The 16,356-nt window shown below is 49.9% G+C and overlaps 1 protein-coding gene across 3 annotated transcripts in view; it reads left to right on the top strand.

Annotated features, from left to right (window-relative positions):
- ENPP6 (ectonucleotide pyrophosphatase/phosphodiesterase 6) overlaps window positions 1-16,356 on the top strand; it is a 107,300-nt gene that overhangs the window by 78,861 nt on the left and 12,083 nt on the right. For all 3 annotated transcript variants that reach the window (XM_080796000.1, XM_080796001.1, XM_080796002.1), the window contains 3 exons: window positions 6,230-6,371; window positions 7,094-7,273; window positions 10,269-10,406. In XM_080796000.1, the coding sequence (XP_080652126.1) occupies window positions 6,230-6,371; window positions 7,094-7,273; window positions 10,269-10,406 (460 nt within the window). The remainder of the gene's footprint in view (window positions 1-6,229; window positions 6,372-7,093; window positions 7,274-10,268; window positions 10,407-16,356) is intronic.

The raw sequence follows: 16,356 nt of genomic DNA, 5'->3' as shown, positions 1-16,356 counted from the left end.
CTGTCAAAGTTAATAGGGCCACCAGAAAGGGCCCCTGTGAATAGTGGTTGGAAAGCTGGAGAGCCACCATTTCTAAAACTAGTCAGGGCTTGAAATGAGACAGAGAAAAAAAAGGAAGAAAGACAATAGGCCAGATGATACCTATTGCCTGTGGAAAGCAGTAAGATGAGCTAGGCTCTCTTGCAAAGAAAAAGAAGGAACCTCCTTTAACCAGCCTATGCAGATTGATTGACTGATTGATTTAGAGCGGGGACATGAGGGGTAGAGGGAGAGGGAGAGAGAGAATCTTAAACAGGTTCCATGGAGCCCGACGTGGGGCTTGATCACAGGACCCTGAGATCGTGACCTGAGCTGAAACCAAGAGTCAGACCCTTAGCTGACTGAGCCACCCAAGCGCCCCTAACCTATGTGTTTTCAGAACATGTTCTCTTTACCTTCCCACAAAGTAGAAGAAAGGATTGACATTGGTGGGCCAACACAGCTAAGACCACTTTACATGTAGCAACATTTTCGTGTAAGAAAGCAACTCAAAGGAATAATGAATTCTTTTGCTCTGTATGTTAGGCAAAGACATATTAATTATTTATTTTTCCATCAGATGGCCCGCAAACTAGGAGCAGACTTTGGACTCCATAGCTTACCTCTTGGTTTCTGCTCAGCTCTATCTCAAAATTCCTAGCTATCATTTGAAGAGTGCTTAGAGTTCACATGAGTGTGCAAACACAGGCACACACGTGTGTGCAGGTACACATGCATTCTTCCTGATCAGTACTGCTTTCAGAGTGTCTCTGTCTGCTCTGCTCTTAGTCTGAGAGGCAGAGAGAATGGGGTAGAGGATAGATACATTTTTACAGAAGGAGTTAAGATTGACCTATGGACAGTGTTTCAGCAAAGGGTCCAGCTCAGCCAAGAAGCTGCACGGTTCTGTAGGAAGGGCCAGTCCCATTTCCATGTTTGATCTGGGCGTTGCCTTCCAGGCCTCATAAAGCTTTATTGACCCAAGTTATATCCACAGTAGATGAGTAGATGCTACCTCAGCACCTAGACAACCTCTAGCCTACAGGGAAGGAGAAGGTGAAGAGAATTCATGTCTTCAGCACCCACCGGCTAGCATTGTGTCAAAGGTGCCATTGCCGTTGACCCGTTCTGCTGTCACATCTACTGGACTGCTCAGGTGTCATCTTCCCCCTCTTACAAAGAGCCCGCTGACTCTCCCAAAGTTACGTTCGTTGCCTCCGGTCACCCACAGCTAGCAGGTGGTGGAGCCGGAGCCCAGGTCTGAGCGAGAAGCGCCTGGACGTTTCAGAGTCAACGTCGCAGCTCTTCTTCCGGTCCGCACCCCTACCCCTGACGGGCCCCGAAACCCAATCAGGTGGAGATGCTGGAGGGGATGGCTCCTTCCAAGTCACCCCTGTGGGGCTGTCCTGGGTCCGGGGCTCACGAGGCCCTGAGGTGGACTGGCAGCCATTGCGGTCTGCCTGCTGTTTGCCAGGTCCAGCAGTACACGGCCTCGGTCACAGGCGTGTTAGGTGCCATGACCCCACACATGGGGACAGCGAAGCGATTCCCCCACCCACACAGCCGCAACAGGAAGCTGTTTGCCATCACATCACTTAGAACTTCCTCCTGGAAGTTCTGTTTGTAGGCTAGTCATGCTTTGGCAGGCAGGAAAAGGGGCATGAGTAGCTCATCTGGGGGTTACAGGGTGTGGGGGCAGCAGTTTTGACAGTGGTGACAGCCACAGGCAGCCCTGATGGCCTGGAGGGGCCAGGAGACTGCCCCCAGGAGACGCCTGATGCAGCCTCTCGAAAGGATTAGTCAAGTAACAACCGGGCCATGGGAGCAGTGGACACAGCCCCTGTCCATTGTCAAGCTCCAGGCTACGGAAAACAGCTCCATTAGGATTAATTCCATTAGGATCCATTCCATTAGGATCCCAGAACGTCAGTGGCTGCTGGTGACCATAAAGGAATGGACGGATGATGAGATGGTTCTTTCCATAGACCACAGGGCAGCTGGTGCAAATGTCCTGGCCTTTGTCCCTCCTCCCTGTGGACTCTAAGGGAAGGGGCTCAGCACACAGGCTGACACCGTCCGGCTGCATCTGGAAGGAAGAGAGAAATGGAAGGCATCCCCTTCCCTTTGCCTCCCTATTGCTGGGTGTCAAGCACTTTACAGACATCAGCTTGTTTCATACCCAGAGTAGCCCTCTGTGGAGGTCTTTCACATGGCACGTCGAGGTTTCCAGATATTTCTGCTGTTCTCAAGGCCACGTGGATAGCAAGGTTCCCATCTTTGAACCCAGATATGTGTAATTCCAGTGCCCTTTCAAGTGTTATCTTCAAAACTAAACTTCTGTCATGTGCTCAGTACATACGTATATGAGAATTATGCCCAAGTGCAAATCACTTTATTTTTGAGGGGATCCGGGGATGACCTGGCTGCTTGAATGGAGAATGTGAGAAGCACACGTGGGAAGGAAAACAATGATGGAGGACGATGGCGTATGATTATCATGAGAAGCCAAAATGCTTCCCAACTTAGAGGACAACCAGACCGTGATCTTTGAGACTGCTTTCTCCATCAGGGAAAATAAGCTTCATCTTACTGGCTTCCTACAGATCAACAGCTAAGTTTACACAGTCCGGGCTCGAGTGGGTCATAAAATCTGGTGACCCATACGTAAGTTTATTAGACACCCGTCTTTTAGGACACGGGCATGACAGGCAGCTGTTTTGGGGGCCTAATTTCTAAGTTTTGGATCATTTTTCTTAACAGTTGGTAACTTCAACCACCCCTTTGAATTGCCCCCCATTTCTCTCTCCCTAAGTCTTCTCTTTCCAGCTCACTTCAGTCAGGAAAATGGATGTGAGGTTATGAACTTTCGGTTGTGAACTGAAAAGAGATCTGGACGCTTCTTAAGATGATGAGGGACCTGGGTGTCCCTGAGACCCTAGGGCTGGGGGCTTCTTGCAGCTCTCAAGTACGGGCCGACAGCCACATGTCCTTAGGCTCGGTTCCTGGACCCCGAAAGCTATAAATTATAAACGGCCAACAAGAGGTCTGCAGGCATTTCCACCCATCGCTCCTCACCCAACTGCTCCATTACAAATGAGCTGACCCGTGATGGAGACCAGATCCATGTGGAAAACAGCTGCCGACCAAGAATCTGTCCACTAAACTACAAGCAGGCGAGAGCTCTCAGCCCTTGAAGACTCGGGTCCCTAACAAATCAACGGAGCTCCAACCAGGAAGTCTTTTCCAAAGGCGCCCACATAAATCCCTGACTCGCCCGCGTCCCAAATCCAGTGTCCCTGGCGGCTGGGGTCGACAGCTCCTTCAAAGGAAGCCACCAGGTGAATCTGTGACATTGGCTTCCCGATCACACAGAGATTTGTGGGTACGGGGCAGAGCCTGCAGGAGACCAGCCAAGGGGCTGCTGCGTTCAGGGGAAGTGTCTACGTTGCAGTGACCTAAAAGCATGTCATTGAAATTGAAAGCAACTGTCAGCCTGTTTGTGCAAGTTTCCCCCGTGCAAGCCCCACCCTGGAAGCGTGCACACTTGAACCCAGGATACCCTGTGTGAACCTGCACATCTGGGCAGCTGCACGTGCAAGTGCATAAAGCACGTAAAGGCTGAGGCTCTTCTGAGGGTGAGATTTTCTGGAAGGTTGCATGGCATCCATTAGTTTATCCATGTAACGAACATGGGCCTCACAGCAGTTTAGGGATGTGTATGCAAGTGCCATTTCCTGGTGAGACATTTTATCCGCCACCCACACCCTTGCGGGCCCCTGCGGTGACTTTTTGTTCTCTGCCATCTATAGATGGGTGAGTCATTCACACGTTAGCGAGTATGAATAATGATAATATCACTTTTGAAAAACACCTGACCCGGTCCCGGTTGCGGAGGAGGGTGGTAATGGTATTTGTTAAGGAAGGGCCGGTTTGCTGTGTTCTAAAAAAGGAAAACACCCGACTAGCAATTTCACTTAACTTGAAACGAATGTCCCCTCAAAAACATAAATGAAGTGCCCCCTCAGGGAACGCGTAGAACGGCACAGCATCATTAAAGGGCATGCCCTCATGGCAAGCAGGACCATAATGAAGGAAGATGCTAGGCGCGATATTGTCTGAAAACCATCCCCCGTGTAGTGAATGGAGTAGACACGGACTTTCAAAAGCCCAGGCTGGTAGAATGTTCTGATCTTGGAGATTCACATTTCCAGGTCTAGCTATGTCTCTGTGAGGCCTTGAGTAAGTCCTAGAATCCTTTCTGGCCTATTTCCCCATCTGCAAAATGTACAAATGTGTTTCCAGAGGGACGCTGCACATAGTAGTTCCGGAAATCCGAGACAATCCAACCCACAGACATGGCGCATTATCCATCAAGAAGGGTGAGATTCTTATAAGACAATAAGGACCATTTCCGCAAGAAGAATAAGCCGAATGCTGCCCCATTAGGGTGGGCCGTTGAGTTCTTAGTGGTTGTGGTCCAGGTTTTGTAGTCAGCCCAACATGGGTTTGAGTCCTAGTTCCATCTCTCACTGGCTGTGTAATTCAGGCGACTATACTGAGCTCTCTGTTCAATGCATTCCTATCCTAAATGGTTGCTGTGAGGATTAAATAATGAAGGAAAAGCCTTCAACATAGTGCCTGACCAAGAGGAACTGTCATTTATTGAGCACTTACTATTGGTATACTTTCAACTGTTATAGAGCACCAACTGTATGCCAAATACAGTAGGCTACAACTGAGCTACAGTAGAGCATGAATCACCATCCCCCCAAAGAGCTTCACAGCTTAGAGTCATCAAGAGGCAACTACAGCCCAGCATGGAAGAGTGTTTACCAGGAGATGAGCCTGGAGAGCCTCGGGGGCACCCGGGGGGCCGCCCAGCTGAGCCTGGGGCACCAGAGCCAGCTTCCTGGGAGGGACACCATCTCCCCTGAGACCTGGAGGAAGAGTGGGAGCTTTTTTTTTAACTCTGGCCATGCAAACCACACTCTCTGAACTTCCGGGAGGCAGTTTCCCTCCTCTGTGGATTGCAAGACCCAAGGCACAGCAGGCTCTGAGGTCACACGTTCCTTTACTGCTCGTGTTCCAAGTGTTGGGGCAGCCTCATCAGGAGACACCACGCCATCTCATTGGTGTGTGTGCCCTTAAAATATGGCTCTTCTGGAGAAATAAGGCAATCCACCAAGAGTATTAATTATTAGCTCTTGTAAAGTGCAAGCAAAGGAATTAGCTTGAATTTCTTTTGCATTGCTTCAACTTCTGTCAGTTACTATAACTGCTCCCATCATTAGCGTCACCATCAGCATAATCATTGTTTCATTTGGGTGCTCTAGGGGGAGTTGTGGGCAAAGCCTGGGGAGGTGGGGATGGTCAAAGCACTGTGTGAGGGAGGGAGGTACCTCACACCGTATTTTTCTCCCCTCCCTGACTCTGCAGACCTCCTACTCCAATTGAGATCACTAATTCCTGGTCATTCTTAGCCCAGCATCAAGGGCTTGGATTATTGGTACTCTGCCATTATCAGTATCATCAGCACTCCCGCTAAGAGGGAGAGTTTTTCCAGAACCAGGGTCTCCCCGGGGCCCCACAGAAGTGTGGTCACTGTTAGAATTCACTCTGTGTTCACACTGGAGCTGACCGTTCACTTCCTCTATGAAGGGTCAGCTTCACGCCAGTGTCTGCTGACAGCAGGCCCTGGACGCTGACCTGTTTGCCTCCCCCAGGCCGTGCTAGAAAAGCTTACTCTTCTTCTTGCCACGGTTGAACACACAGTCTGCTGTCATATTTAGAAAACTCCTTCAGGTCCAGCAATAATCGAACAGTCGTGATTCAAATGATTGCTTCTAGTTGTTCTGATCTTATGACAACAGTGGACGGTAGAGTAGAGCTACGAGAACCGTCCCCCGCCTGTAACCGCCCCTTCCAGCTCTTGGGGCCTGATGAGCGATGCCACATGAGCCCGGAGAACAGATGTCCCCTGACCATGCTCTCAGACTGTTGCACCGAGGAGCTCAGGATTGTCATGCCCGGATGCAGCGGTCATGTTTCTCCCTTGGCGATCGCCATGTTCATTTTAAGGTGTGAGCTTTGCCTGGCCCACAGGCCAGGGGTCTGGGGACCCCAGGGTTTTCACAGAGGACCGCTGGGTGGAGGGGGAGAAAGCTGCTGAGGGCCTCCCTGACCCGCGTCCCTCTCACTCTGCTTCCTCCAGGAGTGGCCGGGCGGACCTGGCAGCCATATACCACGAGCGCATCGATGTGGAGGGCCACCACTACGGCCCCTCGTCGCCTCAGCGGAAAGACGCCCTGAAGGCTGTGGACATCGTCCTCAAGTACATGACCAAGTGGATCCAGGTAACTGGCGACAAGGACCGTGAGGCTGAGCTCCCCTCTTGTCAGTTTCTTCCTGCCTCATTGGCTGTCATAAGCCCTCGGCGTCCTCCTTCTCGCTGGTACTGGCGGACGAGGCCAGCACCAGGCTGGGATGTGGCTCTTTTCTTCACACAACCCCACCTCAGACACCAGGGGATCCCTTGCTTTACAAGCGGCCCAGCAGGACCGAAATGGCCGGATTGGCGTCCTACCTGGCTTGTTAGCCAGCGCAGTTCTTTACCAAACCTAGTAAGTCTGTGAACCAGGTCCAAGCGGGCAAGGAGACCAGACCTGGGTTCTGTCCCTGATCCTGCCACCCCCTTGCCTGCTGACGCTCAACAAGGTAAAGCTTTCCTGGACTTTATTTTCCACGTTTGTGGAATGGGCGAGCGACAGCTCCCATCTTACCACACAGGTCTGCTGAAAGAGCCCAAGGAGAGGAGATCAGACAAAGTAGCTTGAAGGGCTCCAGCCCAGGAGGGATGATTTCTAGCACTCATGGAAAGGGGAGTGTGCTCTCGCATTGTCCCCCTCTGGGCGCTTCTACGGTGACGTCCAGCCGGTCTCATCAGGGCAGAAGAGGAGATGATTCAGTCTATGAGTGAGGGAGGATCCTTGCCCCCATAACTTAGAGTTTACAAGACCTGCCAGAGTGAGCGTGTCTCTGTCCAGTCACTGTCCTGATGGCCTTTGTCCGCCCACAGGAGCGGGAGCTTCAGGAGCACCTCAATGTCATCATCTTCTCAGATCACGGGATGACCGACATTTTCTGGATGGACAAAGTGATCGAGCTGAATAAGTACATCAGCCTGAATGACCTGCAGCAAGTGAAGGACCGAGGGCCCGTCGTGAGCCTCTGGCCAGCCCCTGGGAAACACTCTGAGGCAAGAAGCTCCGGGATGGGAGGGAGAAGAATGGGGGGGGGGGGTCCGGGAGGGAGAGGGAGTGGAACACGCCCCCTTCCCATGGCTCCACACTTGAGCTTTGCCCTGGTGCTTCAGCGCTGAAGCAGGGATCTATGCTGGGAGCTGGGCTGCCCAGGGCACCTACCTCGCGCTCCCTTGACCTCTGCCAAGCTGCCCCTCCTCCCATGTCTGTCTTCTCTTCTCTGAAATGGGTGTGAGGGACTCTGCTCCATAGATGTTGGTGGAAATTAAATGAGATAAAGGATGTGCAGTGCTTGGCATGTTAAGCTCTTAGCCCTTAGTAGGGCTGTGTTCTTATTGGCTGAAATGCGGCACTTCCCAGGCAAACCCTGGGGAGAGCGGATGCGTGCAGAGAATGTTCTTTGGAACAAAGCTGCCCATCTGATCTGTTTTCATCAGGGAACTGGGGATACGAAAGTGATGAATGAACAGGGGCTGAGGCTGTGCGTGTCATGGGTCAGCTCCTTATCGAAGGAGGCACGCTGCTTGGGTGCAAATCCCACCCGATCACGGACCGGTATCCCACGGCTCCCTGACCTGGCCCCTCTGCTTTTCTTCTGAGTCCGTGCGGGTGGCGATGCCATCAGAGCTGCCCTCCTGGGCTGCTAGAAACCCACAGAACCCTGCTGGGCCCACCTCAAGGACGACATATGTGCCACTTATTAGTGATCACCATTGCAGGGGGGCATTTCCAAGGGGGTGCTCCCCATACACACTGCCCTGCTCAGCACTCTGAGATGGTGAGACGTTTCTTACCTTTCTCTCCGAACCATGATTATCCGCAGTACTTGGCAAATCATGATGAGAAAATAAGGGACAAGCAGCATCTTGGCCCCCTGCTTCACCCCATGTTGCCATGTCACGTTCTAGGGCAAGCTCTGGGACTTCCGCCCACTCCCAGAGAACACTTCATGCTCCGGACCAGGAGGCGGGTCACTTCCTTGGGGGAGGCTCAGACTGCTGCCCTTGGCAGTGCCAACCCCAGGGTGCCAGGAACTGGCCTACGAGCCTGATGCCTCCACCCATCCTCACGGCATGGCTGTGGCTGACAGCAGAAGCTCACTGGTATGGATGCGCACAGCCAGCAGGAGGCCAGCATCTCTCCCCTGGTCCTTTCAGCCTCCTCCTGCCCACTCCCATATCAAAGTCTGAGATCTATCCATTTGGGGATGGAGCAACACAGTTGCCAACAGTGCCCCTCCTCCCCAGCCTTGTCCCATTTCCTAGGTGGTCTCCCCTTTTTCTCAAGTTCCATGGTCAGGAGGCGGAGGTGCTGACCATTTGTACAGCAGCTCATGAAATCCCCCAGTATGAAGCCGGAAAGAATGCTCTACACATTGGCAGGCCCCCCAGAAAATGGCTTCTTGCAAAGAAGTCATTTCCTTGGCGAGGAAGATGATCTCCGTCTCCAGCTTGGCACTCGGGGGACGGGCTGCCTCCAGAATGCCTGAGCACCGGCAGCTTATGAGCTGGGAAGAGCTTCTTCCAACATGACGTTCTAGCCAGGAGGCTGCGAGCCGCCCGAAGCAGTTGGTGGATTATTCCAGAGTGGGGGCTGTGTTTGGGTGACAGTTCATCATGTGACGGGCACAACAGTTTGTGCGACCTGGTGTGTGTCCTCGGATTTTTCATGAATCCAAAATCTGGCTGCAGATGCGTCCTACTTCCCTTAAGAACTATGGATTTTCTCAAGTAGGAGATCATCACTGTGGGGTCATCAGAAACACTCTGCTTTAAGCCTCAAGGCTAATTATTCTCCAAATGTGAGCTGAAAAACTCAATTTTATATTCGGCTCCACCCAGAAAGATGGGCCTCCTTGGACTAAGGGCCAATGAGTCAACATCAGTCCGTTGATTTCAATGCCAGTGATAAATATTTAAGCGGCTGGTAGATATTGGAAATATGTGCAGAGTTTACACCCTCATCATGAAATTAGCAGTGTAATGAAGGGCAGACAGATTACTAACACTTTTAAGATTCAAGTGCTCTAGGTCAAGTCAAAGGACAAATCCCCTTTCTTTGATCTTAGTTACATTTAACATTAAGCAGACCAATTCCTCATTTGCCTTTTTTTAAAAAAAATATTTTATTTACTTATTTGACACACAGAGAGAGATCACAAGTAGGCAGAGAGGCGGCAGAGAGAGAGGGGGAAGCAGGCTCCCTGCTGAGCAGAGAGCCCAATGCGGGGGGACTGGATCCCAGGACCCTGCGATCATGACCTGAGCTGAAGACAGAGGCTTAACCCACTGAGCCACCCAGGCACCCCCCTCACTTGCCTTTTAATTTTATTGTAGAGTTTTTGACATAGACAGCATTTGTAATTTGTTTATTAACTGTTGAGTAGACAAATAATTATAAAATATTGAAAAGTATGAAGTTATCATTTCCATAATTCTCCTTATAGTTTGACTGCATATGTTCTTTAGTTTTATAGTTATTCAAACCTCAAGTAATAATAATAATAATAATAATCCTGTCTGTATTCTTCTGTAACTTGCTTCATTCTGTCTTCTCAAACTGAGATCCCTGAGATGATGTCAGGTGCCCTGTGGAATTGTAATCCGTCCCTGTTCATTGCCATATAGTATTCCCCCAGAGAACCTCACGAGTCATTTCTACCTTCCACGGTTGCTGGGCATTTGGGCTGTTCCCATCTGCAGTCTGTGTCCCTCTGTGTGTCTCCTGCTGCACGAGTGCGAAGGGTTCTCGCTAGGTCCCTCATGGCTAACTTGTTAGGTCACGGGGCGTGTGGATCTTGAGCCTTAAGAGATGAAACCACCTTGTTTTCTGAGACATACAGAAGTTCCTCCTTCTTATGTAGTCAAATCTATCAGGTGTTTTGGTCATTTCTTTGGTCTGTAAAGTTCTCCCTCTCCTCCACGTGCTATAAATATTCACATATGGTTAAGAAAGAGAATGCCGAACTGGTGACTCTTGTTCCCTCTGCAGATATATGACAAACTGCGAACAGTGGAACACATGACTGTCTACGAGAAAGAAGCCATTCCAAGCAGGTTCTACTACAAGAAAGGGAAATTTGTCTCTCCTCTGACCTTAGTGGCTGACGAAGGATGGTTCATAACTGAGGTAATTATAAAATCACCACAATATGTTCATTATACAAATTCTGTCAAACACCCAAAGGTAAATAATTACTCGGCTTTTGTACGTTAAAGATTTTGTTTTCACTTAAGTGCCCCTTGTGGCCTTACTCCCATCTTTAGAGGCCCAAGTCGCCTTGGTCCAGTGACTTTGTAGACACACATCGGCAGACGTGCACCCAGAGCCACTGTTCAGACTTCGAGGCTCCAGACTCACTATATTTTAACAAACTGCCCTTAACTCAATTACCCAGGCTTACAATGTAACCGATTCAGTTTAAAGTGCAACAATTACCATGAACCAAAGAGTTGCTTCAGGGCAGTGGAAATCCAGGAGAAGCTCAGCTTTGCTTTCACCTTTAAGAGAGATGTTTGGCAAACACAAGTGCAGAGATCCAGGTTCCCCAGTTAGACCCTGGATTTTGCAGAGGAGATTACCTTGCGTTTGGGCTCCAAACCTCATTGCCTCGCACAGACTCGACTTCAGCAGCTCTAGCCTGCCTGCCTTGAGAGCGAGCTCACCGGGCTCTCAGATCAACCTCTGATTGCGGGCTGGTGTGCCCCGCCCCAGCCTTTAGGGGAACTGGGGTCAAGGCCGATCTAGAATCAGTACCCGGAGAGGGCGTGGCTTATCCTAGCCAAGAGTCTGGAGACAGCTCTCAAACTGACCAGCCTGCAGGGTGAAAGAGAATGGCAGGTATTGGCACCTGGGGGTCGTTGGTGGACGCCAATGAGATCTAAGGCCTAGGATTAGCATTTATCTGCCAGAGAGAGGATCAGCAGAAACACAGATCAGGCAAAGGGATGGAAGTCTAGGGACCTAGGCGTGGAAAAATGAGTGTTCCTTGATGCGAAATCGGGTCACTGAGGAGGACTGAGTCATTCCTGTGTGCTCTCAAAGAGGAGCATCTGGTCACCAAGGAAACAGAACAGACCCGGTCAGAGCTGTCAGTCTGCACGGTCCTGAGGCCCAGTGGGGCCACCGAGTCAGCAGGCTTCGGCTTCCACACCATGTGAGCGCAAATTTCCAAGAAGGTCCCTCTGCCTCCTCACGCTTCTTTCTTCATTCTAGCACACCATTTGATGTTTTCCCGGGGTGAGATTATTCTAGGCTCCCAGGATTTTCATGCACAGTGGTTTGCTCACAGCTTTGCACGAACACACAGGCAGTTGATTACATCACCTGGCTAGGTGCATGCACGGCTCTATTCCAGAAAGCCAGCTTTCCCAAGTCACTCAACAGTGCTTGCATTCTGAAAGTTTCTCAGTTTAGGAAATTCTGGTGGAAAGGCTTTGACTTGTTCAAAGCAAAGAGATAATGAGGGTCAGTCTGGGTACCTGGCACTCATTTCTTAGCATGATTATGTGCCTCTCCTGTTTCCTTTCTCATACTTAGCTGAAATCAAGTGCACTGAGAAGCTGGTTCATGGTAGGAAGGGACGATTGAGGTGATTTGGAGTAATTTATGGGAAAGCCGTCTTAGATGGGAAGACGATTGAGGTGATTTGGAGTAATTTATGGGAAAGCCGTCTTAGATGGGAAGACTTCTTAGATGGGAAGTTGTGCCAAAGACATGGCACAACTACTGAGATGGCACAACGAATGAGATGCCATCTCCATTCCAGTAGGAGAGGCCCCAGAGCCTCCAGTAGGGTAGGATGAGCACCAGGAAAGCTGCTCTAGCTTTGAGTGCTTTCTGGAAGGTAAGAGTCTTAGCAGTAGCATATCCAGTAAGGAGATGCATGTTTTTCCAGGGAGTGACTAAAACACAGTGGCGGGGGATCTGGAGGTATCAGCAAGATGCTCCTTGTTATCATTCGTATACTACTTGAATACATGTGCCTTAAATAATGAAGTCTTATTACCTTATATAACTAGAAGTCGACGTTCATCCGGCAGCTCAATCATATCAGTCATATCAACACCCCGAGTCAGCTCTTCTGCCATTCTTTTGGCTTTCTCTTCAGGGTCGCAAGATGGCTGCTGCAGCCCCAACCATCACATCCCTTCAGGTCATCCCAAACAGAAAAGAAAGGGTATGGTTTCTTCTTGTATGTCTCTTAGTTTTATTGGGGAGCAAAAAATATAACCCCAGAATCAGAGGCCGATACCGGTTTCATGGAACTCTGACAGTTATAAAATTTGAAAAGAATATGTAATTATGAGTATGAAATTAGGTGTAGGGACTCAGAAGAAATGCATGGAGAGTGAGAAGCCCTGATGATTAAGCTTCTCTAACTGCACCATTCGTTAATCCACTTCTTTCCAGACACCAGTAGCAAGCCTCCTCTTAGGTCTCATCCAGAAACAGCAGTTTCTAACAGTTTCTAGCAGTGTGGCTAGAAAATTCCTGCCTCAATTCCACTTGGGTCCTAAGTTCTCGCACTGTGCTGCAATGTGGACCAACCCGCAGCCACAGTCACAAGACAAATGTGATATAGAGGCTGCGGAATGAGGCACACAAGGTCCCTGAAACCTAGATACAAAGAAGAGGAGTGAGAGGAGAATGAGGACAAACGTGCTGGCGGCAGCCCACTCACAGAGCCCAGTGGCAGAGCTGATGGGGCCTCCTTGCTGCCTCCCTGACTTCCCAGTGCCCCTCCCCTCTGCACTGAGGGTCCATGTACCTGCTCTTTTGCAGGAAGCCTGCTGACCAGTGTGTCTTCTGAGAGCCGGCCCATACCGTATTATATACTATGTTACCTTATATTACTTTTGTAATTACACAATATACATACTTATGTTTGTGTGAATCAGAACTACGTCCGGGGCTACCCAGCTAACTGTATGCCTTCAGAAGCGGGGGAGAAGCCACCAGAACAGAAAGGAAGAATCTTTAACAGCTGACGATTACTTGAAAAGCTTTTAAAATATTTATAATTATTTCAAAAAGGAAATTTGGGGTGATTTTTTTAAATATTTGAAGCAGAAAGTGTTTTTGGTTTTAAAGAAAGAAACCAGAAGGAAGACCAATAAGATGTGAAAAAATAAGATTCTGAAAGGTTTAGTGTTGACCCATCAAATATCGGGACTAGCAATGTTTTCTCTTCCCGCTTTAATTACTAATGATGGTTATTATCTTTATTGATCATGCCTGGTTCATTAGAAACTTTACAATGACTCCTCCCCCTCAGTGACATGAACATAAAGTCATTTTCCCTTCTGCAGGAAATAAACCCATCGGGAAACATTTCTTCTTAAAATTTTGGTCAATGACAACAATAACAGCTATTTTGAATAAAGTCCCCTCCCCCCTTACTGTTTCTGTTCCTCTCAGTGACTCTGCATGGAGGATATTGTTAGTCCTGGAAGTAGCACACCACAACATAACATGGAACACAAATATGGTTCTGAGCTTCCTAGCAGCCAATTCAAAGAGGGAAGCACAATCAATTATATTAATGTAACTTAGAGTGTCTGTCACATAAAAACACAAATGTTTCTCTGAAAAATCCTGGTTGTCCCTGAGTCCCGAGAGAGATTAGCTGCCTTTCAGTCACTCCTTTTTGTACCTTAGACTGAATGAATACCTTTATCCTTTGACTCCTATCCTTGAATTCATAGACTTTTTCTTTCAAGACTCACAAGTAAAAATTACAATTTCAGATTATACCTTGACAGAACATGGAGTTTTATCTCTTTGTCTTCTGAAAAATCCTAGAGACAAGCATCCATTTCTTTCTTGTTGCCTCGGTCTTTTTTCTTTTACATCTTTCTGTTGGTCATTATATTTACATGGTGCAGAGAATCGAGAACTCCGTTCACCATCTTTGCTCCCGCTTAGTGCTGGGCTCTCCGTCTCCCCCATGGCTATTTGCAGAGTCTCTCCCCAGCGGTAGAAGAAGGCTGTGTTTTGCTCCACGACCTGCACAGCAGCACACAGCACATGTGAGGTTGTGTCTGTGCTGGACCGTATTTGGGGGCTGAAAGCAATCTCTCCAGGTCTGGGCTTGGACAGCCGAGGCTTGCTTTCTGCGTTAGACGTGATTAGAAACACAGTCGAGTCAGGACAAATTGGTGCTGGTTGGGGCCAACAAAGGAATCCCATCTCTCTTTCCTTTCCCCCTATGGCCACCATTCAGCAACAGGCAAGACTCGGCTTCCTTGGCAACGATGCGGTTCCCACCTAAACACCAACTTTTTGCTCCCGCTTTACATTTTGCAGACTCTAAGCCTTGCTGCTCTACCGGGAACACTTAATTGAGTTCATTTTTTTAAAACGGCCCCTAAGAGAGCTGTCGCTGAAAAAGATAAAGACAAGGAAGCAGGTTGAGCTGGTCACCTGGCATTGCACAGTTCCCCGTGCGGCCGCTGTTGTTGCCGCAGGAAAGCCGGCTCCAGCCAGCGGCTCCCCGCGGCTTGCTTCCGCTCCCGCACTCTTTAGAGTATGGACTGGCTTGCCACCCACTGCCAGCCCCGGTCCTGGCACTCCCCCTGCAAGGGCGGCGATCTGAGGCGTCCATGTTCCCAGAGGACGGACCACACATGAATGATGGGAACATGCAGGCCACCCACCTAGGTCAAGCCCCGGCCTGGCACACCTGCCAGGCTCCTTTCTTCAAAACGGCTGCCCCCACCCTCCCTGTCTCCCTGAGACCTGGTCACTGTGGGACCTCTTGGCCAGGGGTCAAAGGCCACACCCTTCACCAGCCACCCCACTCCCCTGTCCTCTCCCAAGGTTTCCCTCACCCCTGCCCTACCCCCTCCTCCAGGGGCATCTGCAGTGGGACTGGACATGGTTTCATCTCCACGTGGTGGTCCAAGGGCCCTCGGGAGGCGGGCCCCACGTGTCCTCAGCATACGGGATGGTCAAGGACAACACAGGGAAATGCAAAGGGGGCAAATGCTAGGGGTGGTTTCGGCCAGACTCAAGTGCATTCTTCCATCCCCCACTTCATCCTCCATCTATAGGCAGTGTCCCCACCATGCGCCCCCTCTGTCCGGAAGCAGAGTGTCCCTCTGAAACCCTTTGTAGGCAGACACGGTGCAAAGCCAAGACAGTTACCATTACTTCATATGGAAGAATTTTTTGAGCGTTCCCAGACCCAGAAAATCACCTCTTAGGCTTTTTGATACCTTAGATCCCTGTCTTGCTGTGGACACACAAAATAAATCGAGATAAAGCACAGATGCTCACACAGTTCGAGGCTCTGGTGGCTTCCTGCTGAATGTGGTTTCCAGGGAAGGAGCTAGTCGGTGCTCCCCCTCCCACCCCCCCATCCCCCTACCCCCCCACCCCCGCCCCTGCTTGGCTGCACGAGGTCCCTATGAAAACCCAATGCTGAACACCATTTTTGCTTTTCACGTTTGTTCGTAAAAGTGAAAACCCTCCTCGAATTTCTTTCGGTTAGCTACCAACGTAGTAGCTCTTTTGTAAAAGCAAAGTGGTGTCACTCGAACTTTCAAAAAGTGGGGGACACCTGTACCTAAAAAAAAAAAATCAGCCTGTACTCAGCGGGCTCTGGTAATATCAGTCAGAACCCCGGTGTGCCCTTTCCTCCTCGACTCCCACCCGTCCTTTAGCCCAGCTCAAACACCAGCTCTCCCAGGAAACACCCAGTTCTCCCTTAATTTCCTCTGTCCCACGAAAGCCGGAATCACTCCCCTGCGGGCTGCGTTTGTCCATCTGCCCTTGAACCCCTCCTTCCTGGGCTGGAAACCCCTTGCAGGCAGCCCCCGTGGTGTCTCTGCCTTCGTTTTCCTCCATGGAACCTGGCACGTGGCAGAGGCTCAGTGCATGTTTGTGGAATGTGAATGACTAAATGAATCAATACATATTAAGGCGGTTGATTCCGGGTTACTCTTCCCAGGCCGTTCGCTTTGTACCTGTAAATCAGTAACCAAATAAACAGAGAGGTCCGCTGGGCCAGGAAGGCCTTTGCTTTGGGCTCATTATCAGTAGCCCGAGAAGAGATTTCAACAGGGGGAAGGTATTC

The sequence above is a fragment of the Martes martes genome, assembly GCF_963455335.1.
Source record: "Martes martes genome assembly, chromosome: 2".
In the NCBI taxonomy this organism is placed as follows: Eukaryota; Metazoa; Chordata; class Mammalia; order Carnivora; family Mustelidae; genus Martes; species Martes martes.
This window is presented reverse-complemented; position numbering and strand designations above follow the sequence as displayed.